General features: G+C 40.0%; 1 protein-coding gene across 3 annotated transcripts in view; it reads right to left on the bottom strand.

Annotated features, from left to right (window-relative positions):
- Positions 1–25,312, bottom strand: part of FTO (FTO alpha-ketoglutarate dependent dioxygenase) — a 414,023-nt gene that overhangs the window by 88,134 nt on the left and 300,577 nt on the right. The window contains exon 9 of one of the 3 annotated variants that reach the window (XM_037815991.1): positions 17,202–17,211. The exons of the other annotated variants lie outside the window; for them this stretch is intronic. Coding sequence (XP_037671919.1) covers positions 17,202–17,211 — 10 coding nt within the window. The remainder of the gene's footprint in view (positions 1–17,201; positions 17,212–25,312) is intronic. 3 annotated transcript variants of the gene reach the window in all.

The raw sequence follows: 25,312 nt of genomic DNA, 5'->3' as shown, positions 1-25,312 counted from the left end.
GAGTGTCCGTTTATTCCCACTGTCTGAATCCTTGGAGCTGCATTGGGTCCTATCCTGTCTGAGCTATTTTTCATGGTACCATAAACCATTCCATATCCTTCCTCAAAAAGAATGTCCCCTCCCCCTTTTTTATGTGTAAGCTAGCCAGCTAGCATTTGTTTCTGTTGCTTGCAACCAAAGAACTCTCAAAAATTATCATCAGAGAGAACTGTAAGGCATCATACTCTTTTGTTTAAAAAAAAAAGTCTCGAGAAAGTAATTTCCAGGCTCTGCCTTCACAGAGTCTGACCCGGGGTTCCATAGTCATCCAGGGAAACTGGGACTCCCTACATCAGAGGCTGCTGTTCTAAAGTATCAGTAAGATGCAGGAGATGTATCTCTTTGAACTCATTCCAATGGAAAAATTTTGCTTTGAAAAATAATAAATTTGAAATTGATTTTCCAAAGGTGAAGGAAACTAGTTTTTTGTCCTACTTAAAAATTAACAGCAATGTGATGCTCTTTAAATGCAGAGGCCAAGACCTACAGCTCGGACACTTGGGTTCGCACTGAATACGAGTATCACAGGATCATCCACCACAGCCCTAAGGCTTCCAGGTCCATTTAGATCATTCTGGAAAAAGAGCTATTTTATTGTTTTAAATTAAGAGAAGGAGCTTACAAAAGCCTCTGTGTTACAGACCGAATGCTCATTACTGTGACGTTCATCCTAATGGCTAATCGACTACCTGCCTATGCAATTTAAATTTTTCTCTGAGTACAGAAGTTGCTGATTACAGATTCTATTGACTACTTAGCTTCAATAGACTACTACAACATTTCCTCTAAAAACTGCAGTGTAAATAGGTGATACTAAATTAGAAGAAAAATTATATTTCGAGAATAGTAACTAGCTAACATTTACTGAATGCTTCCTATGTGCCAGACACTATTCCAAAAACTTTACACATACAAATATCATACAATAACCCATGAGGTAAGCACTGTCATTACACCCTTTTTACAGATGGGAAAACTGAGGCAGAGGTGAAGTAACTTGCTCAACTTCATCTAGTTTGTAGGTGTGGGACCAAGATAAAATCCCAGTGCTACATGATAACACTGTATACTTATATGTCATTGGTGCAATATAAACTACCATGACTTGTCCAGGAACACATTTTGGTAATGTCTGGCCAGAGCAATACAACTCTTAACACCTTTTACTTAAAAATTCCATTTCTAATAATATATTCCAGAGAAACTATCTAAATGAAGAAAACACCTACCGAAATTTTTGTTGCAGCATTTTTCATAATAATGAAACTAAGTAGAAGAAACCTTACTTTTCAATGAGGAATGATTAGATAACATACAGTATATAAACTTACTAGAATACCATTCAGTCATTAAACACATAATTATTAAATTATGAGGCAACATGGGTATTAAAAAGCAGAATATAAAATCATATGTATTCAACCAGCATATCTAAATTAAACTACATATTCATACGAACAATGGCGAGAAATGAAGTCTCAAAATGAAAATAGTTGTGTTAGGAGACTGGGGCTGTGGACAAGTCCCACCTCCCATTTTTCCTTTATTATTTTCACATTTTCAAACATGGGCAGTGGGGGGTGGGGGGAGGAAGGGCAAAGTGGGAAAAATGCTTTCAAGAAAGGAAGAGAAATGGCACAAAGTTTCCATTGCTCCAGGATGCTTCTGGATCTTGACTGGGAAAGCCTATCGCCCTCACTCCCTTCACTGTAGATTAACTCGAGTGCTACGAGGGAAGGGACGCTGACGCAGGGCTCTCTAACCAGTCAAGGTAAATGAAGTTCGGCCGCTCAGGAGAGTAAATAAGATTAGTTATGGGCTTCAGGTCACCCACTCATGGAGGTCAGCGAGTGTGAGATTATTATCCTTGGTAGAAGAGCAGCAAAATAGCATTAAGGAATAAATTAATGAAAAAGGTAGGAGATTATTTGAACTAACAGCCTAATCAGTTTAGAGATTTCACTCAGCTGCTCTACTGGCCATCAGTCAAGCACACAAAACAAATATGCTTGTTCTCGTAATAATTCCAGGAGATCGCCCTCTCTTGCTTCAAAGACATCCAATCGAAGAAAAGCCATGAATAAAGTTACCCCAGTTTGCTGTTACACCCCATAGCAAACCCACTGAAGCATTAAGGTGCTATGCCTTAGAAAGCAGACTATTTACACTAGATGCATAATTGCTAGTCCTGTTTGGCCTCTGATTCCAAATAGAACATCATTCCACATCCATTCAGAAACAGTGAATTCACCAACGTGCAAACTGCATATTTTATTAAATAAACACAAACTAGGAGATAATGACATACATTTGTTTTCATTACAAGTAGTAATGCAATATTTCTCTAAGGCTTACTGCATTAGCATTTCTCTCCATGTTTCAAATGCCTTTGAACTTTCTGAAAAGCTACATCTGTTAGCTCCCGTGTATACAGCAGAAAGTTACCAAGTGAATTAAGTTTTAATATAAATTGCTTTGTTCACTATTAAGATTGATGTTGGACACACTGTACTGTAAGTTGCAAACTGCAATTACAATTCGTTGCAATTATCTTTGGTTGTTAATAGCACAAGATAGCATGTCACTTTCTACCAAGTGTATAATTTATCATTTGTGTTTTTTTCGTGAACTCTTGTGGTATTCCAAATGTATAATCTTGTTGTATTTATTTCCCAGTGGTCCAACAAAATGCACAGCAAGTGCTGACTAGAACAAACTAAAAAGCACTGCTATTGACAAGCCGTCACTTGAGTAGTAATGAACATTCTGCCTCCACTTTCACCTCAACAAACCAGCAGCTTTAATTTATGATAAAGCAAAGGAGAGGCTACCTCCAGGTTTATTATACCCTCAGTGCTGTTTCAAATAAAGTAATTAGAAGGTCAAGAGACAGGTCTGGAAAGCCAAATATAAATGCAACCCTTCTGTAACGACAGTTAAAAAAAAAAAAGACAAGTCTGTTCAAAGAGCATTTTATCCATCTTTCTTATCCAGAATGGGGCAAGTCAGGTTTTTCTTTCTTTCTTTTTTTTAATACTACCGTAACCAATCAGAAACAGTGGCAGGTCCATTCTTTCACTCTCTAATTTGCTCCATATGGACTAAGGGAGCACACTTAAGAGATTGCCGTCCTTAGGAGAACATGACTAGTGAGTCAAAAAGACAGCTCAGAACTGCAAACTTAGGGCAGGTGATCAAGAATTTTTTTTTTTTCCTAATATTAAAAAAAACCTCAATAGGTGGAGTGATGGAAAGGTTCTGGAGAAATCCTACTGATATAACAGTGACCCCTAAATAAATAACTTTGAAATTCTATTAAAAAACCATTTTGCTTCAAAACATTTTCTTTAAAAAAAAATATCCGAGGAAAGGGGGTTGGTTGGCTAGGAGAAAAATTACCGTTTCGATAATTCTTTTGTTTTCAGTGTTGGAAGACACAATTACAATAAACTAGCATGTTATTTCTAAGGAAATATCTGTAATATAATACTTCATTTTAAAGGCTCCTAATTTTGCATACATTGCAGTCTGTGTTTACTTTCCTTTCTCTTTTTTTTCCCCCTATATAACAATGGCATCATGCTACAAATACTCCTAAAGGTCATGAAACCCAATGGACCCTGACTTTATACCCAGTCTACCCTCTGAGGAGTAAGTTAGACAATTTAAAAGGCCATATTAACTCTTCTGAGCCAGGTGCCCTCAAACATTGTGATGCATGGATTTCTTCAGTGGGAAATAATGTCCCATGAATCTACTCCACTTCTCCCAGTCAGCCTACTGTTTCAAGCCCTTCTCCCGGCCCTTAAAAGAAAGGAAGGGGTAAGGAGAAGGAAAGAAAGATGAAAGAAAGATGGAAGAAGGGAGGGGAAGAAGCACAGAGAGAAGGATAGAGGGCAGCCGAGGGGAAGAAGGAGATAAAACCAGAACTCAACTAGCTTCGCACAGGTAGCTCTGCTATACATCACGAGTGCCAAGTTTGACAAGCAGTTTTAAAAAGACGAATGTTCCAAAACAATACAAGTCATTCTTGGGGTTGTAACCTAGGAAAACCCTAATAGCTACTTGAAGACTATTATATTTATCTTGATCTACTCCTTTTGGGGGTCTGTGGAGCACACACCCCAAACACCTTTTTGAAATAGCATTCTGTGATGTCATTTTGGCTTTAAGTAATTTTTACCATTGTCTGTTCAATTAGTTGGTAAAATTACAGTTGATTATATCAGTGGTGGAAATGTATGTAATCTCATAATTAGAACATGTAATTATGTTGTAAAAACCCTTAAGAAATGGTAAAACAAAAAGGGCACAAGTACAGTAGGTGGGTTTTTTTTTGTTAGCTTGTTTCCGTCTTCACCCAGAAACACAACTGAAGCAGACTCCATTGTGATGTGGTAGGAAATGATCATATTTTGGGCCTTTGACTGTCTGGGCAAAGGGATGGGCAGCCTTGTTCCAAGCTCACTTTGATTTTCCTGGTGCCAAATACTATTCACATGTTGGGCATTAATAAAGAGACAACATTCAAAACCTACAATCCAACTGTGTACATGAAATATAAAATGGTACTGAATTTCTGAGGCACCTGAACTGTTTTCTTCAATCCAAGAACATGTTTCCTTCTATTGTTGCTATCTATCTATCTATCTATCTATCTATCTAATTATCTAACTATTTATTTAACGCCAAAATGTAATCCTCCTAATAATTTGTACAATTAGTGGGGAAATCATGTAGAAATAAACTAGATGATTTTCAAAATACTCTTTGAGGCATTAATTTCAGCCCTGTCTCCAACCAGATAAAACAAGAAGTATTTGACTGACCTGAATTCCTCATTCACCCCCTTCTTTCCTGGTCTTTTACTGAAGGTGCTAATGAGCAGTGAAATGCTCAAAATGCTGGGCTGTTCAATGAACAAGACACACAGAGCCTGAGTAATTCACAGACTGAAAAGTGAGACTTGTTTCATCAGGCTGTAAATCTTCATCTCAGAGGAAGCTCTGACAACGGTGCCACTGGATGTCAAATCTCCACCAAATAGGAAGTCCTCCAAGAGGAGAGCCAGTTCTATTTCTTTGCGATAAGAGACCTATATACCGGAAGTACAGTGGATAGAAGGGTTTCTGGTTTCTGTCTGAGATAGGTTTTTAGGAAAACCTATCTTAGGAATTATGGAACATGATCACTGTCCACAAGGACCTTACACACAGGACAAAGCCCAGTACTTGGAAGATCTGCCAACAACTTTTGTAAAGAGCCATTAAATGCATCCTGAAGAATATTAAATGGTTCTAAGGGTGTGCCAGAGGCTGAAGAAAGAAAACCATGGTGCCCGCAGGAGGCATTGTTGGTAGCCTCCCCAACATACATTTCTTCCTTCTTCCTCGCTAACAGCACCCCTGCAGGTATTCAATGCTCAGAGTGAGTTGACTCCATTGCTAGCTCAGAATGGCATGGTCAACAAGCCAATTGTGGTGTTTCCATTTCCTGTGCCAGTGTTTGGGGTAGGGCTGGACATGTGCCCACATCTGGGCAGTGAGACTCTAGGGGAGGACTATGGGGAGCTTCTAGGAATGATTTCTTCAGTCTTAAGAGTTGATCTCTTTCTCTGTTGTTTCTACATCTGGATGTGATGCCTGGAGCTCCTGGAGCTCCTGCAGCTACTTGAAACAAGAAAGCCAACATGAGGGTAAAGCTGACAATGAACAGAGCTTGAAAGAGAAGAACCCAGGTCTTCAATGAAATCCTTGGGACTGTGACCATATCACACCCACAGCTGTCCAACATCTGAACTTCTTGAAATGTGAGATGACAATTGTCCTCCTTATTTAAGCCAATTTGAGTCAGGGTACAATTTGATACTATGCTCATTTGTATGTTATGGAGATGTGACATTTATATTTCTAGCTCAGTTACAAGCATGCTAACGAACCTGAATTTAATTCTCACTTACTAAAATTAAACTGGTATCTGCATAAATTACCGGTGGGGTTTATAAAATCCGTACAATCCTTTAGAAAAACAGTTTGTCCATATGTGTTAAGAGTTATAGAGAGACTTACAAATTTTGACCGAGGATTTCACTTTGGGCAATCTATCTCAGAGAAATAATCCAAAACATGGGGAAAGGCTATATGGGCACAGAGATGTTCACAGCAGTGTTTCTTATGACTGAAAAGGTGGAAACAAACTAAATGTCTCAAACTTCAGGAATTACTAAATAAGTTATGTCCTCTTTATTTGACACAATATTATGTCACCATTAAAAACAATGATTAGAATCCTTAATAAAGTGAAATAAAGTATTGTAACAAGTGAAAAACAGAGAATGCTAGAATTATAATAATACTAACAACAACAGTTCTCACCATGTATGTTTAAGAGCTCAGAAGAAAACCTACAAAAATGGTTACAAAGGTGGTGTCAAGGTGGGGGGCGGGATTAGGGGCAACTTATTTTTTCCTGATCTTCCTTTCCAATTTTCCTAGATAGAAATACATATATATAAAATTTCTACCTTGCATTATTCAGCTGCTTAGTACAATTTGGGAGCAAGGCTGATTGAAAATGTCTAGAGAGGGAGACTGGGCTAGCCTGGGGAAAAGACTTGCGGCAGATGCAGAAAGCTCATTAGCACCAGGATTTCTTCACAGCTAGCGGATTTTTCTTTTAAATTCTGACTTTTCTTTTTTTTGGGGGGGGGGAGTGGGAGAGAGAGGGAGACGCTTATTTCGTGGTTTGTGTAAGGTGAACAAGAATAGTTAACAAGTATGAGACGGCAAACACCACCATTGAAAGAAGCCCATTGGGGAAAATTCTTATTTCTAAATAAGAAAAAGAAAATGCCAACTGCTTTGATTCTAGTGCTCTGCATCAGAATAAATTTGCCTGCAAGCACAAAAGGGTGCAGAGTGGGGGTTGGGAGGTATTAGAAGTGCATTCTTTTAAATAAAAGCAGGGACATAGATGCTTCAACTAATCTAAGCCAACAATAGCACCGTTGACAGAGTCCCAAAGAAGCTCACGATATTCCACATAATTAAGAGGGATTGTTGGCATCAGAGGGACCAGAAATGTTCTGCAGATTAACTGCTTGCTTCATTGCTAATGACTGCCCAATTTCTTTAGACTAATTGGTGCAATCTACATTTTTGCAGCAAAGATGAAGTATCAACTTGATTCGGTGTCGATAAAAAAAATTGATGGATGCTTCCGACTGCTGCTTTTCAACAACACACGGATTATTACTACTATAATTATCATAAATGACAAAACATGGGCAAGTGGTGATTATAAGTCTAATTCTATCTTAAGGTTTTAATGGCATAAACCACTCAGGCTTTACACTCATGATTTACTGCATCATCAAAATCCCTGAAAGGATTACTCTTGGCTGAATGCCACTCATTATCTTACCAAAAACGCATTGGTTTGGCCCAATATGGAGCAAATAATCAAGACTGAGTTCTTAGGAAAAACCCTTTACAAATAAATACATTTCTAGTTTGCGAAGGAGGCATGTATCTGCCAGTATCTTTTTGTTCATGTTTGGATGTTATAGTTGCATTTTGCTCCGACAAGCACAGAGGCCAGGTCACACTACAACTGCTCAGGTGTAAACCAAAGCCCGGAGACAATGTTATCACCTCGGTTAATGCCAACCGATTACTGCCGTTGTGCCATCAACCAGGAAAAGCAATGAAAGGTTAGGAAACTCATATGCTCCCACCTCGTCATGCAAATTCTAGATCTTCTCTGCATCGAGAAAGCAGGGAGGAAGACAAGGAGAAGTTTGTTGTTTTTGAGAAGGCTTTTGGAGAGCACTAAACAGCTTGAGCTTACAATGAAACAAAACAGACATTTAGGCTGCTGCAGAGGCAGCTCCCAAGGCAGCTTACCTAGGGAGATCCTAGACGAGGATTGCAAAATAAAATGCTCCAAAGTTCAGACAGGCTACCAGAGACTAAAGCTGTCTAAGTGAGGGGTGGTGACAACTGGACAGCAGATATCCCCTCTAAAATGGGCATTGTTGCCAAGTGATTACTGTCAGGTGGAAGAATGGGACCAGTGCTGTCCAAGCTGTTTTGGTTTTTTTTTAAACAAAAGAAGCCAGGCATCTTCGTTTTTATGTGAAATATCTAGGTTTTAAAATGTTGATAAATAATCCCATTTTTAGCACAATAGTTAAGAATGTACTTTGGGACCAGACATCCTGGATTTGAATGTTAGCTGTGTACCTATTAATTATGTGCTCTGGAACAATTGCTTAATCTGAGTCTCAGTTTCCTCATATCTAAAACAGGGACAATAACTGCCCCACCAGCCTCATGGAATTGTTTTGAGGGTTAAATGAAGGAATTCATGTAAGGCACTTAAAATAATCCTGCACATAGTAAGTGGTCAAGAGCTTTTATTATCCCCTCAGGGCTAGATTTGGCCTGCTGCTTTTAGTGTGTGATGTCTGCTCTTGGCAGAAATGATATATAAGTAGGAGCAACAGCTCTGAGGCTGAGTGGGTAGGTCAAAGCCGATTTCCCCCAGTGGCTAGAGGCTATCTGGCCTTGCGTAAGATGCTTTATGTCTCAAAGCCTCAGCTTTCTCACCTGACAAATGGGGATTGTTGGGGATTGAATCATGACCCCCACAAAAGGCATTGTGCCAGTATGGATGTATTATGTCCCCCAAATGCCATGTTCTTTGATGCTATCTTGTGGGGGCCCATGTATTAGTGCTGATTAGGTTAGAACCTATTGATTGTTTCCATGGAGATGTGACTCAATCAACTGTGGGTGAGACCTTTGATTGGATAATTTCCATGGAGGTGTTACCCCACCCATGCAGGGTGGGTCTTAATTAAATCACTGAAGCCATATAAAAAGCTGACAAACCAAAGTAACACAGAGAGCAACTGAGAGTGACATTTCGGAAAGAAGCTGCAGCTGAGACAGACATTTTGAAGATGGCCGATGGAAGCTGATGCAGACATTTTGGAGAACGCCATTTCAAAACACAACCTGGGAGCAAGCTGAAGCCAGCCACGTGCCTTCCCAGCTAACAGAGGTCTTCCGGATGCCAATGGCTACTGTCCAGTGAAGGCACCCTAGTGTTGATGCCTTACCTTGGATACTTTATGGCCTTAAGACTGTAATTTCATAACCAAATAAACCCCCTTTATAAAAGCCAATTCATTTCCGGTATTTTGCAAAACGGCAGCATTAGCAAACCAGAACAGGCACGTTCAGGTCCCAACTCCTGAACCTGTGGGTGTGAACCCATTTGTAAACAGGACCTCAATCCAATATGGCTGACATCCTTATGCGCAAAGGAAACTGAACACAGAAAAGAAGCCACGAGAAGCTAGAAGCTGAAAGAGAAAGGACAGGACATCACTATATGACAGAGAAGACAAGGAACCCCAAGGACCACCAGCAGGCAGCCCCAGAACTCCACAGGCTTCAGGGAGAAAGCACGAGCTGCTGCTGCCTCCATTTGGGACTTCTCCTAGCCTCAAACTGTGAGCCAATAAATTCCCATTGTTTAAGTCAACCCATTGTATGATATTTGTCTTAGTAGCTGGGAAACTACTGCAGTTTTGTGAGGATGATGTGAAATAATCTGCATGGCACGCGTAGCACAGTCTTTGGCATACAGCATTATGCCAATAAACATTAGTAGCCATTATTCATGATATTTGTTAAGCTGAATTTTTCCATAGTCTTTGGCTTGTAAATTTTTTTTTTAAAGTTGGTTCAAATTTCTGTTCTTGCCCCATTTCCTTTGTGTCACTGGCACAGCATTATTATTTTCTTATTAGTTATTAACAAGGGATTCACTTTTGAAAATTGATCTACATTGCTTCTGAAGGTGGTACTTCAAGTACTGCAACTGTTACTAAATGCAAAGAACTGCTTCAGACAAGCAGCTCTGTCTATAAACAGTGTAGGTGATGTATACTCTTAGGAGGTGAAGGTTGCTAGGCTCCTCCTGGAGGTGATATCATGTTGACATTTAATATTTTAAATAAAACATAACTGTTTCTTTAGTATGCAAATATCTGATAATAATCCAGTTCAAGGAATCTGCAATTGAAATATCCAGGACATCTCTTCCATTAAGAAAAATGCCTGAATATCCATGTACATTTTATAGCACAGACTTCAGGCAAGCTAGGCTTGTGCAAATGACATGAGAATGGAATGGCCTTCTCCAGTTGGGCCAGGAGGGTGAATACTTGGTTCAGCCAACCAAAATTCTCATGCATGCAAGACTTTAGGAGTATTCCTCCATTTTTCTCATGATGCAAGCTCACATTGGGGTGGCTCTGTAAGTTTCCTCTCTAAAACAGATGGAGAGAGCTGCAACCAAAGCACTGCAGGTTCCTGAAAACTAAAGCCCATGAATTACACTGGCAAAGGAAAATGCATTTCCCTTTAAATTCTTGTGAGTGAGAAAGGATACAGCTCACACTAAAACTGTGAATGGGGATACAGGCTGAAAGTAGACAAGTCACCAGGGATCCTCTATCATTTATTCGTGACTTTCAAATACCTTTCTTAGGGAAAATCTTCTATGTTATAGCTATTTGGGAAAATAAATAACAGATAGGATCTGGTGTTCTGAGAACCACCAGACTGTCAGGTATAGACTCCTGCTTCCTAAGATCAAGTTTTGCTCTGACTCACCAGGTAAATCTCTGGGCCTCTACATGTCTCAAATCATTGAAAGTGAGTCAATTAATATGAAAGAGCTGTGCTTTGCAACCGAATGTTATCGGAAGACTTCCAAGAGAAATTTCTTCTATAGATAAAAATCTCCATAGCTTCTTGTTGTTTCAAACTACTAGTTATGGATATTACATCCATTGGATGCGATTGAACTTTATTTTATCTGAGACACTTCAGTGTCATCACCTTATGAATGTAATGATCTGATGCACAGGAGTCAGAGGTAGGTGAGATTAAAGTGAGGTTCCCTCTGGAAATATTCTAATGTAATCGCCCACCCTCCCCCAAGACGTACAATTTAAAAATGTCCAAACCCAGTAAGAGATATTGCTTACTGTCAGGGATGCACATACCAGAGGAAGTGCTGGGGATAAAGGAAATCTGTGAATGAGAGAAAGATGTTGGTATGCAAGATTGAAGATATACCAGCTGGCCCGCTGCTTCAGCTGGTTTCCAGAGGCCAGGAAGAAATTAGTCTCACAGTTCAGTTGAAAGAACACCTGGCCGTTCACCCAGGGGCACAAATTCACTGTTGAACAGGGTTATCTTTGTTTCCATACCAAACACACCTAGGAATTAAGTTGTTTAAAATCCTGTGACTCTCCCTGTCCTAAATCGCTTGCCTTCATAAAAATCAGGAAGTGGACGAGAGTGGGGACGGACTGGTTACAAAAATATTTGCGGCATCAAGACCAATTTTAAAGGCTAGGATGGTCATCCCCTGACTATTACAACTGAGTTGGAGCATGTCATATTGATTTCCCACATACATTTTACTGAAGATTTACAAACGCGAAGCATTAAGAGGGAAGGAATTACGCATTGTATTAAAGTCAATGCATTAGCACTTTGTCCAGAATCAAAAAGACGTATTAGAACTACCAAAGTTTAAGTAAAATTGCTACATTAACTCGATGCCCCCCATCTTTTAAGATCTGCACAAAGCTCATACTGACAATCAAAAATAGACCCAAGTTTCCCATTGGTATGCACCCTTATGAGTGTGGGAAAAGTCATTTTACAGCTGAACTCTCAACTCTGACAGTAATTCTACTCTGTCCAAAGAGGGTCAGGTTGAGTCTTGCCATCAAACACTGGGGAGTGTGGTTGGGTGGGGTGAGTCACGTTAGGAAGCCTCATGATAGCAGAGATTACTGTGCTGGATTCAAAGCAGAAAGGGCAGATGTGTATCTTAAGAGGCAGGTGGGACAGGGTGGTGGTAGAGAAGCCTGCAACTTGTGAAGGTGGAAGGTGATGGCAAACACCACTGGCACAAGACTTGGTGGGAGGCCTGGGCCAACCCAGTCTGGAATGCAGCCTGGGAACTGGGCTCTCAGGAGATACCATCTAGGAACCAATATCAGGCACGGATCTTTGGGAAAACCCTAACTTGCTGATTTTGTTGCTTACTCGTTCTTCTTCCCAGTAAATTCTCATTCCCTTTTCTTGACATAAGTGTTTATGAGCATTCCTCCATTTTTCTCTCTTGCTCTCAGCATGCCAATCCTTGCACTGTTTTAACAACTTTATTGAGGTACAGTTTACACAATGTACGATTGTAGTTTGATGAATTAAGACAATTTTTTTTAAATTTTGGAATCATTTTAAACTTGTAGAAAAGTTATGAGAAATAGTACTCCCCAAACACCCATTTACTTTGTCCAGATTCATCTATTGAATAACCGCAATATATTCTGCTGGGCCATGTCCCACTCAGTTAAACCACCACAGTGACAAAAGGAGTCTCATAGCCTTCACTGTGTATTTATTTACTAAACACCCACTCTGTAATGACTCTGGGCTTGGTGTTATGCATACTACACGCATGATAGTTCCTTTCCTCAAAGAGGTGGGCACCAGCAAGATGGTCATTGCCACACTCAAGTTGCTAGACTCCCTGAAAATAAAGTCTGAGCCTTTGGAGATACCTTTGTCTGTGGATGTCGGGGTGAGGAAGAAATTAGAAGAAACTGAAGTTCCTATCAGAAAGGAATTTGGCAATCCAGCATTTCTCCAAATGTTTCCCCACTGTCTTTGACCAAGGAACGCTCTACCCTTTTCCCCCTATTTATTGAGTACCTATTTTGCTTTTGCTGCACAAACCTTGTAAAGTAAGTGTTGGGATTCCTGGGATTGGCTGTCTTATTCTCTACCATATCCTTATCACCAGCACAAGGGCTGACACATGGTAGAAACTCAATGAATATTTCTGAAAACAAAATGATTCACTGTTTCACAGTGTAACAATTAGCTAATGAGATGGATTTCCATACACTGCATTAAATGAATTTCACTTTCAACATGACCAAAGAGGTCATTATCCGGTGGCCTATAGCCATTGGCTTGTAGAGTACTTGAAATTGGTAACATTTAAAAGTTGGGAGATTTTCAACAAAATCCCCATCTTCAGCTTCTTCTGAAGTGTCAGGAGATCTGGCAACACTGGACCAACGTTCCCATTAGGCTGAGTGGAGCAGTGGCTGTGATTGAAGAGCAATCTGCCGCTGTCCCTACTACTTTTTATTGTCTCCCAGCACTGGGGCTGTGTCTCTGTAGCCAGTGATCACTGTGTGGTACTCCCAGGCTTTGAAGGCATTTGAGCTTCTGACTTCTGATCTACAATAACAAAACTAACTTAAATAATGCTTGCTGTTGCCTCTCCGAGGAGGGGATTACTATTATCTCTGTTTTTCAGACAGAGGATCCAAGCAGAGGAGGGGTAGATAACTTGTTCCAGGTCTCACAGTTAGTAAGTGGTAGAGCGGGTTTTGAAATCAGGTTATCTGGCTCCAGAGTCCTGCTCTTTGCCACCATGCTCTGCTATCTCTGTGATACAGCCTTACTTTATTACTCTGAATAGGTTTCTAATTTTTCACATATGTACATCTTGTATCCCTAAAATGATAGGGGCCTCAATGGGAGGAAATGTATCATATTCTTTTGTAGTTTACTTCAACAGATTTTTTTTTCAAACGCCTTTTGATTTTACTTGATCAGGACGATCTGGATAAGTAAACATATTTCCTAATTCCCTCAGCCTTCATCAGGAAACTAGCCAAAATCTGGCTTCCCAAGAGCAAGTCCAATATTGACCAAGCTGCCATTGGCTGGCAGCCCGCATGGTTGAGAACGGGAGTCTGCTTTCACACTTTGCACAATGACATGCCTCACCGGCTTGCACTGCACATACTCTGGGGTGATGACTGGAGCACACATATATTAAGTTTCATTGGTCCCCCGTTTGATTCAGGGTGGGTTTACCCAAACAGCTGGCTTGGAGCCTATCCTTTACTTAAATTAGTTCTAGTCCTCTACAGTTTTGATTTACCAACAAAGCACTCTATTTATCTACTAGTGGCATGAGAGTTTTGTCTGGGCAGAAACTGTGGTTGGTACAGTTGGCCTAGTTGGGTCATTCAGTATTTCCCTGTGGGGCACTGGCTGGAGAAAGGTATTTTAATTCCCAATTAGTCCATAAAAAGCACATGAAATGTATCTTACATTATTTCTTTATTATGGGTTCTGTTTCATAAAATATCTTAAGGAAAACATATTTTACATTACCAAATCTTTGATTTCCCAGGGAAACTAATAAATAATCAACAAAAATATGATTAAAGACTGCTTGAGCTACCATCAAAAAAGAAACTCTAGACAGCAGAGAATCTTTCTCATCCAAATCTTTTTATTCCTAGAAACAGAATTCTTACTTAGCCTTTCAAAGACTGATGAAGGCTTCAGCTAAGTTTTGACATAAGATTTTCATACTCAAAATATGTTGAAATATGGGAGAAAGGAATATGGATCTTGAAGTGTGCTAGTATGAAATAGAGCTTAGTAAGCTAGAAAGGGAAATTACTTCTCTGTAATTGGAATTCTCTCCTAAAAAATCCCTTTGAAATCATGTTCAGCTACTTTCCCATTATGTGTCCCAGAAGCCAACTTTAACCCTGTCTGGAACTACTCATCTTAAAAATTATTTGATATTTAAAAACTACTCTGGGAAGAAATTCTTGAGCAATGGTCTGTGTCATCAAAGAGCTTAATGATGAATTAGTAGTTTCCAAGAGTCATCCTAAATTCATTTAAAAAAAAAAAAAGTTTTCCAGGGCACTTCCCCCACCACTACATTGATGCTTACATTTATATATTATGTTTTTCTGACCAGAAGGTCCTAAGGCAGCTATCATAAAACTCTCCAATGTGGCTTACTTTACCTTTGAAATGACATTACTAAATTCTGCTCCAGGCCAGTTCTTGACCCTAGCCTGTGTGTTCTTGGAAGGCAGGGATTGTTTGATTCTTCCTTGCATCGTTAATGCTGAGATACAGTAATTGTTCAATAAATGCTTCATGAATAATGAATGAATGAATGAGAGCTAGCTGGGTAAGCTCAGTATGTTACTTAACTTCTTTTCTCTTCAGATCTTCTCATCCATAAAATGGTAACATCTTCCTCAAAAAGCTCTCATGAAAATTAAATGAGGATTAAATGAGATCATAAAAGTATTACATTGGCACAATGCTTGGGACACGATCGTGTTAGCTAGCTATTATAATTAATATAACAATTACACACACACATACAGTATATATAATAAAAATACTAAGCCAAGTCCTGTGAAGGCCACTAGAAAAATGGGATGGAAGAAGATTGTCCTTTCTTTTATGTCTACCTTGATGTGAAGACAAGACACCTGGTACTGTCTGGAGCAATCCCATATAAGGCTAATTCCCCCTGCATCAGGCCACACAGTGTCATCACACTGGAGTCAGTGCCTACTATTAAAACCAACAGAGGAGTTATCGGGCCTATGGGAAAATTTACATGTGTATGTGCGACATGACCCATTTTGAAGCTGTCCTCTCCTTTCAAGGATGTAAGCTTTGAATTCAGTATACGTGCTGCCTAACATAGGTGTTATACCCTAGTTATACCCAAATTCCATGGGGTGGCTCAGCTCAGAGTAATGATGAGCAAACATCAACTTAAATTTGTTTTGGAAGATAGTACTACCTAAACAATAACCAAACATGGGAAATTCTCTGCTTTACTTGCTACATTTTTAATAGGGTCTTTTCCCTAGCGATATAACATGCTAAGTTAAGATCATCAGATAGTTTCCAAGCCTACTTCTTAATTATTTTTTAAAAGTTATAATGCAACAATAATTCTCTATTATTACCCCAAATAGAAAGTAAAATCAGTTTGGTACAATGTCTTTTGTGTTTCAATAAAAACTTGGGAGGACAGTCACTGAAAAACATGAAGTGTTATACAAACATAAGGTGGCATAAAAATCATACAGATCATCTTATTCTTCCCATCAAGAACTGAGGGGTTGAAATACAGAGGCTATTATTCTCTGTTTCAGAGTAATATAGCTTAATTGCTCACAAAAATTACATTCATTCTTAGGGAGGAAGAACGTTAAACATGGCACTGAAGAGATGGCTCGCATCTTTTTAAAGAAAGAGTATAAAATGTAAAATGACAAGATAATTTTTTTTTTTTTTTTTTTTTTGGCAAAGCTGTCAACTACAGGTGTTATATGTATGGAGAAGACTTAGAGTTCTCCTTTTTAAAACCTGAACTATTTCTATCGTATTTCCTAAGACAACATCTATATAGACAATTCTACATGCAGACATAGACCAGGGAAATGTAACACCAGGAAAATCAGCAAAAACCTCATTTCTCTACTGCATCCTTACAAGTTAATTAAATGTCAGTGAGGGCATGTGATAAGTTATGTCAATAAATCCATTTATTTGTTTAAACAGAGTAACAGATGTTAGCTAGACCCTCTCTTCTTCCCACATATCCATGTTTAGGACCTCAAGATCCAGCCACTCCTCAGGGCAGCCAGTGCCTCCCCTGATATCCAGATTTTAAAAAGCCAGGAAACGGTGCCATTTATCTCTTCAGTTCTTCCCAGAATCCCATAAAGGGTCACCAGCAGGAAGCTTGGGCTGGTATTTCTGGAAAGGGGAAAACATCTATCTCTCAATATTTCCCCTTTCCCCAGGCCCCAGCACATGGCTGTGTGCAAAAGGGCAGGACAGCTGGTTTCCCACACCAGAGCCACTCGAGGGAGGGCTCGCCAAAGTGAGCCCACCTGCTTCCTGTGGAAACTGAACACAAGTCCAGGCTGCTTTCCTCACAGGTTTCTCTCTTCCCTAGCAGGTGTTAGGCAGGTAACCTCTCAACAGCCCATAACACCTCTGAGATTAACAGAAAGAGGAATTACTCCATATAATAAAGCAAGCATGAAGGTGTCAGGTCCCCAGAATGAAGCTCTCTAAAATCAAATTCAGCCTCTTGATAGCCAAGTTTACAATTGACAGTCAAGTGTATATTGCCTGCCTAAGAAAGACATGGCATTGTACATGTGTTAAGAGCACTGAGTAAGGAGTAATCTCATTTCTTACCTTCAAGGAGCTTCCAGAATGATGTTACATACAAAAAAAAAAAAAAAAAAAGAAAGAAAAATTAAGTTAACAGAAGTACAATGTATAATTACAAAAATGTAAGGGGAGAGTGTTTCAGAGACTGAACGGAGCGAGTACATTGAATCCTAAACGGTATTTTACAAACTCTCAGATCACAATTTTGAGGTCCATTAGGTTTTTTTCCATGTCTCTGGCTCCCCTCTGGCAAACAAACATGCAACATCCCAGCCCTCCCTGTATCTCGGAGTATTTCAAAGAAAGGAAATTGAGGCACCCAGGTAAAAGGCTTTGCGCAATTCCCAACACAGACGGCCATTCTGTAACGCTCGTTAATTCACCCAACACGTATGTAGTGAGTGCACATGTGCCAGGCACTGAGTCAGGCCCTGGGGATGTAACTGTTGATAAGACAGACATAGTCCCTGTTCTCATGCAGCTTTCATTTGAGTTGGGGAGAGATAGGATAAATCAGTAATCAGTTAGGGGCCTCAGACACCAGGAATGGAACTGCTGGATCATATGGTAATTCTATTGTTTAACCTTCTGAGGAACTTTTAGACTGTTTTCCAAAGGGACTGCTTTAAAAAATAATTGTAAAAGATCACTGCTTATTAAGAGTTTTGAAGACCTGAAGTGCTTCTGGAATTCTAAAAGGTAATCTGATACCAACAGAAGTAGACATCTCTTCTATGAAACTGCCACCAAGTGGAAAATAAGGACGAGGAGATCAAGTGGAATACACATATTTGCTTAGAATTTAATAAAAATGCATTTAGCTTCATAACCAAATAAAGAGACTATAAGACACCTGTTGCTGTTCCTCTCCCAGTCTCCTTCCATCTGTCTGCTTTTAGGTGGTTAAAGAGTACATATTCACGTAGAAATGTGTTGTCTCTTTCCTGAAGTGTTTGGGACACATCACCAATTGACTGTCCCAAAGGGAGCCCTTTCTAAGGCCAGAGCCCACCAGGATTTGGAGGCTCAGCATGAAGCTGGTGGCTTACATGTTTTCTGAAAGCACAAGCTGGTGATCAGATGTTGGAAGGCAAGTTCCCAAAGGACCCTGGGAAGGAAGGAGTCTTGGAAAGGCTTGTTCAGTAGTCTTAAAAACTAAAAATTACAATGGGTTGGATTTCTATGCTTTCCCGTTTCCAACTCCTTCCAAGTCATTTCACAGTCCAACTGGAAGCAGAGAAAAAGCACAGCAATGTAATGGAGTTTATAGATGAATCCTACTTTAAGTTTGGGGAGCAGGGGAAAGGGCAGGAATAACAGGTTTTAAAGTCAGCAGAGAAGGCAAAAATCATAAGTCAAAATGATAGGTGAAAATCACTTAAATCAAACACAAGGTATTTCTGTCTTGTAACCCAATGTACCATTTTTTTAAGGAGTCCAATATAGCCAGGTTTTCTTCCATTATTGGAATAGATGTGTTTCTTCAGTTAAACAACTAAATGAAGTAGTTGCTGTAAGTTAAGGGGCCATGCTGTGCAAAACAAATTACCTGTCTGTAGAATGACACAGAACCAAAAGCTATTCACTCCCTGGGAGGCATGCACAGACACCTGAGTCCTGTCTCACGTTTACTCTGAGACTAATGCTCATAGAATGGAAAGATCGGGAAAGAGCTATGTAAAGCGCTATTGATATCTCCACCCCTCCCCTCCCCGAGTTTAACATAACCTAGTAACAAGGAGGTTTGATGCAATTCACAGAAATCAGTCCCAGAAATCCAAAGGTTAGCCAACAGTTCAATTTGCCATAGCTTGTAAAGGAAGGGACTCGAATGCTAAGAAGACTTAAGATCATAAAATTCAGCAATGAATTTTAAGATTCAGGAGACTAGAAAAGGCCTTGGAATAGTCAAACTCAGAAGTGGAGGGCCCTTTAGATCTTATCTAGTTTAAACTCCTTGTTTCATAGCTGAGGAAAATGGGGTCCAAGGATAGAGGAGAGCCCACCTCCGAGTACAGGCTTCTTGACTCCTATTTTTACGTTGTTAGAAATTCTGATGAATCAAAGAAATAGCTCAAAGGTAGAAGTATACCTAGTGGTTCTAACTTTACCATTCATCACACATTATATCAATTAAAATGCAATATATGGGTGATTAGTGCTATGCTTTAATAATATTGTGCTGTTTAAGGCAGGCTTATGGACATGTTTTTTGGAAAAATCAAATAAAACCACAGAGTTTCTTGTCACTGGCTCTATTTCTTTAATTTACATAGTCTGCCTTTGGGGAACCTGTAGACCAAAGCAAACCTGTCCCCTAGAGACACTGTGGAAACAGTTCTTAGAGCAGAGTTATTCTCTTTGTTGTTGCAGTCACTTATAATCATAGAAATGTTAGCATGATTCCATAGAATTACATGGCGACTTCCGTTGGACCAGAATCTCTCCACTCCCAGAAATCATCAGTGACAGAGAAAAACATCCACAATCCAGGATCCAACTTAGGCCCAGAAAGCCAGGAGGGGTTTTTCCCCTTATAAATGTATCTATTCTCCATTCTCCACCCTAACGCCACTTCATTTCTTTGAAACTTGAGCATGACTTCTACGTAGGGTAACCTGTTGGAATATATTTGCTTGTTTGCTTTCTCCTATGTTTCTCTCAATGCAATAACTTGAAACGGCAACATGAGGTGACAAGGAAATCCTCAGTCAAAATAAGTCTGCAACTAAACAGGAGCAAGAAAAGAAAAACCCTATAAAAGCCAGCCATGGAGGCCGTTGAATGGCAGCCAAATCCACCACCCAAGCTCTAACAGAGCTCAAGCCATTTATCATCATACAAGATCAACCCTGTTCTCTTCCTTGGCAGGTTGACGTGGGATTCTTTTGTTTGGGACTCCCCATCTGCCCCGATTTAACATCTGTCGCAACAAGCAAGCAAAGAATGATCATGTCACGTGTCTGGATAGAGACTGTATACATTTCTCAAAGCTGAAGGCACCTATACAATAAAGAATGTCAATCCAGAAAAAAACCCAAGTGTGTTGGCTTTAAAATTTTCCCTATGAAGCAGAAAAGTTAGCAAATTAATGATATTCCCTGCAGGGCAGGTATGGAGAGACTTTAGACTTTCCCATTCTAACCTACCACAGGGTTTGGGAGAATCCTGCCAGTTTAATGGCACAGTCTACTCTGGAGGAGAAATGAAGGTCAGTGAGGCTGTAAATGGCAGAGAGGGGGCAACACCTGCCAAAGAGCAAGCCACTGCTTTCATGGGGTCTTTAAAAACATCTCAGGGACTACTGAGGGTCCTTAATGCAAAAATATGCATAGTGCCACGTTACGAAAAAGACCATTTTAAGCAATTTCCATATTTTCACCATAAATTCTACCCTTTCCTTTCTCGGTTTGTTGTGTTGGCCCAACAGCAGCTATGGCAACTTGTCTCCACAGGACCCAAGCTGAGAGGGAAGAGTTACACACCCAAATCCCAGTGTTTGTTAAGGGGATTTATGCATTAGGTTCTCTGAAACTTTACCCGGAAAGTGTTCCCCTTGCCTCTGCTGGGTTTCCGGAAGAGAGAAATCCCCTTTGCAGATCTCCCTCTGACTTAATGTTGGATATGGGCACATATAAATCCAGCTAATGACTTCTGCCTTGGCTGACAGGTTCTGGTCTTGGGTGAAAGCTGGGTTCTCAAAAACTGCTTTTTGTTTATTTCCAAAGAGGATTTATTGCATGACTTCTTCACTAAGCATTGACATTCCCCAAGACGGCTGTCAACACCCTTCACTTCCTTGGGTGCTCCAAATGGAGGGATTTAATTCATGATGTCAGATCTGGGACCCTAAATATCCAACAATAAAAATTTAAAATCATGTTGGGTAAAGTCTAAGGGTTCTGTTATGCTGTTATGGTAGTTTCCTTTTTTTTTTTTTTTTTTTAACATTCCACACTCTTGGTATACAGTACTCTTGGTTTACTTTTGCAAATTTTCACAACTCAGGGTGGGAAGGTGGGGCCAGAGGCCTGATCAATTTAAGCCAATCAGCATATGCCTTATCTCCTGGTCAGAGAGATTCAATCCAACTAAGGAGGCATGGTGAGAAGCTCAGCTTCTGAGAGGGAGAGAAGTGTCCCTTCTTTTATAGGATTTGTGGCACATTGGGAGATGTGAAGTCTGGAGCTGTAACCACCTTGCAATCACAAGAGAAGAGTCAAAAGCTGCCAGGAGCCATGAGGAACCTGAGAATGGAACTAACCAAGAAGAAATAGAGCAGACAGATGTGTCCTAGGGATATGGTTAATCCCGAGATCAAACTCTTCCTAAAGCTAGTTTAACCATGTACTTTTCAATTACATGAGTCAATAAATTCTTTTTACTTAAGTCAACTTCAGTTGGGTTTTCTGTCTCTTGCAACTGGAACAACACTAACTGATACATAAATTCAGTAAGTAGACACTGGTAAATACATTGAATCTCCGACCTAGGGTCCTACTTCTCCTGGAACATAGAAATAAATATTATAGTGATCCTGACATCTTGAAAAGAAACTCTAGCAGCAAATCTTTAATATTTCATCTCTCTTGTAACCACAAGCAACTCGCTTGCCCTGTTAATCAACCTCCCCTATTCCTGTATCTTCAACCTTATAAAATGTCTCCCTTTACCCACACCCCATTTTAGTTGCCACTTTGTAACTATTTCCCTTCTTAGTCAAGATTTCCAAAGGATTAGTCTGTACCAACCTTCCCAATGCCTCAGTACTGCTGATGGTTACATAAAAAGATTCAATTTTATTTAACTCAATGTTTCCCATACTTACTTGACCGTGAGAACCCCACCCTCCACTCCTTTTATTCTGCTTAAAACCACTTAACATTCTATGGACCTCGTGTTTGGAGGAACACACATTAGGAAACGATGATTTATATTCATTGTCTCATCTCTCGCCTCCCATCTACTCACTTAAAATTATAAAATATTTTTAAAATACCAAAAATATAGAGAGTGATATAATGAATACACTTATGGCTACTATTGGCTTTGATGAATCTTAACGGAAAAGAATAAGATTAGAATCAAATATGACATATCAAGATTTACAGTTTCCAAATGTTCTACTTCTCTCATGTCTCTCTGCCTTAGCACACATTCCCTCTGCCTTAAACACTCTTTCGTCCTCTCCCCTTCCTTTCAACGCCTGGAGAAAGCCTATTCCTTCTCCAATACTCACCTCGGCTATTTTACTTCCACAAGGAAACCTTCCCTAATCCCTCCGATCCTCCAGCCTATCAGGACTCCACGGTCCTGGAATTCATTGAATTCCCATCGTACCCTGAGCACACCCCTATCAAAAGATAAAAATTATCATCTTGTCAATTGTTTACTTACTCACCGGTCCTCCTTACTAGACTTTAAGTTCCTTAGTTATCTCTAAGGATAAACAGACCATCTTTTCTTTGTCTCCTCAGCCTTTTGCCCCAGTGGCAGGAATATTAGAGATAATAATTTAATGTTTCTAGAATGATGAACAAATCAGGAGGACTACTCAGTTGGTTTTCTTTGCACCTAACAGAATATTTGAATTTTGAATATTATGTTGTCATGACATATATATTTTATCCAGTTATTCTTAGGATGCTGCCTCAATTTTTCTCTTGGCCTCAAAAAGCAACTGAATCAGTTAGGACCTGTTCTGCTTCAAGCAGCAGAAAACCAACTATCAAAAGCTTAAACCATCAGTCTGTTTATCATTTATTTAACAAGAAGTCTGGAGGCACGAGGTTGCAAGGTTGGTCATCACTGACTCAGGCTCTTTCTATCCTTCTGTTGACCAATGTTAGCGTAATAGCTTTTTGTTCTCATACTTGCCATCTCATGGTTGAAAATGGGCTACTAAAGCTCCAGCATCACATCCTCCCAGGAAGCCTATAAAAGGGCAAAGAATAAGAGCCCATCTTTTTAACTGATCGGAGCTCTGTATTCTTACAAGGAAGGAAAACGTTCCTAGAAGCCCCTTAGCAGATTTTTCCTTATGTCTCAAAGGCCAGAACGTGTGACATGGCCCCTGCCCACAAGGGAGGTTGGGAAAGTGAGCATCCAGCAAAGGGGAACAGGAATGCCATGACTGAACCCAATCAAGATTCACTACCTGGGGCCTGCCAGAGGACCCACCTTCACCAAGATCAAGGGACCTCTCTACCCACCAGCTGAACCCCACTGCAGGGGTGACGAGGCAGGGCAGGGATGGGGGCTGACTGTTGGATAGGCAACCAAGTGTGTCTGCCAGAACAACCCTGGCATAGTTGCCAGGGTACCTGGCTATGAAGCCAAAAGATCAAGCTTCCAGGCCCAGGTTTCTCACTAACCAACCATGGGTTCTTGGCCAGTCCCTGATGGTCTCTGGGTTTAATGTTCATTATCTGTAACATGAGGTTTCCTCAATAGTATCGTGTGGATTGACGAATGACTTTTAAAACCGCAAAAAAACTTCTATTCCCCCAATTTCTTATGCTAGGCCTCTCCTGACATTTCTTAAGGTAAGAAAGCATTTGTTCATGCATTCATTTGACAGTTATTGTGCATCTTCCATGTGTAAGTTTGGGATACAAAGACAATTAAGACAGCATCTGCCCTCAAGAGGCTCACTGTCTGGTGAACAAGATAAATACACACACAAATAATTAAGCTTAACATGATTACGTCCACTAATAAAGACAAGTAGAAAGAGCCAGGGACTAAACAAAAGGGTCGATTTGCTGGGCAGAGGAAGGGTTCTGACAAAGCCACTACATACAGTTGTACAGGCTTTTTGCTTGTTTGTTTGTTTTAAAATAATTTCAAACTTACAGAACAGTTGCAAAAATAATACAAACCCTGTACAAAGAACTCCAACAACCCCCCATACCTAGATCCACCAATTATAACATTTTGCTACATTTGCCATATCATTCTATCTACCCATGTATCTATTAATCCATTTATCCATACATGTCTGTTTAGTTATGTATCTGTTTTCTGAACATTTGAGAGTAGATTGCCTACGTTATTCTCCTTGAACACATAATACTTACATGAACATTTCCTAAGAATGAGGATATTCACAACCACTTTAATTGCAGTTATCAAGGTGCAGGATGTGTTTTGCATATCTTGCATGGGTGTATGAGGAAGCCCTGGACTCGAAGCCAAAAAGGCCTCTTATAGGAGGAAATATTTGAGTTGGATGCAAAAGAAATGTGTAATTTGGAGAGACAGGATAAGGTCAAGAAGAGAACAACATGGAGGGAAGCAACATGCGCAGAGGAATGAGAACCTAAAAGTTCAGTCTATGGAAAATTTGGGAAATGGTAAAAACTCTGGAGTAGAGTTATCATATAGGGCAAAGGAGGTGGGGGTATGTAGTAAAGAAAACAGGAGAAGAGGCAGGAAAGTCCTGTAAGGCTTTTAAAAACCTGAACTTTATCCTGTAGTAGGCAACTGAGAATCGATGAAAGTTTTACAGCATTAAAAGTTAACTCTTCCTTTCAAAGGCTAGGGAGGCCACGCCCATTTGCAAATTAAATAACTACTAAATTGCTATGTGAAATTAGGAATCCCCTACTTAATAAGTTAAGCCCTCCATCCTGAGGCTTGCTCTTGTGAAACATGGCTGTAAAGGGGAGGCTAAGCCTACCTCTAATTATGCCTAACAGTCACCTCCAAAGAACCTCTTTTGTTGCTCAAATGTGGCCTTTCTCTCTTTAAGCCAACTCTGCAAATAAATTCATTACCCCTATCCCCACCCCCACCCCAACCAGTTTCCGTAGCTAAGAGATTTCTAATAGAGTTGAGAGGCTATCCTGGAGGTAACTCTTACACAAGCTCCAGCTAGATATTCCAAATGGCCATAGTACGCCAATCCCTAATCAGCAGCAGTTCCCAAAATACTAAAGAATACCTAGGTCCCTATGTGAGACTCTATAAAAGTTTCCCTCTGTAAGTTTATTTTTCAGAAACTTAAATCCTCCAGTGTTCCTGTGTCAGATAAGTCCCCAAATCCAGAGGCAACAGCCTCTCTGAGAACATCAACCAGGTGCATCCCCCTTCCCCATAATGTTGGCACTTCTTTTCAATATGAACAAGTTAGG

Source organism: Choloepus didactylus, chromosome 22, assembly GCF_015220235.1.
Source record: "Choloepus didactylus isolate mChoDid1 chromosome 22, mChoDid1.pri, whole genome shotgun sequence".
NCBI classification, from domain to species: domain Eukaryota; kingdom Metazoa; phylum Chordata; class Mammalia; order Pilosa; family Megalonychidae; genus Choloepus; species Choloepus didactylus.
This window is presented reverse-complemented; position numbering and strand designations above follow the sequence as displayed.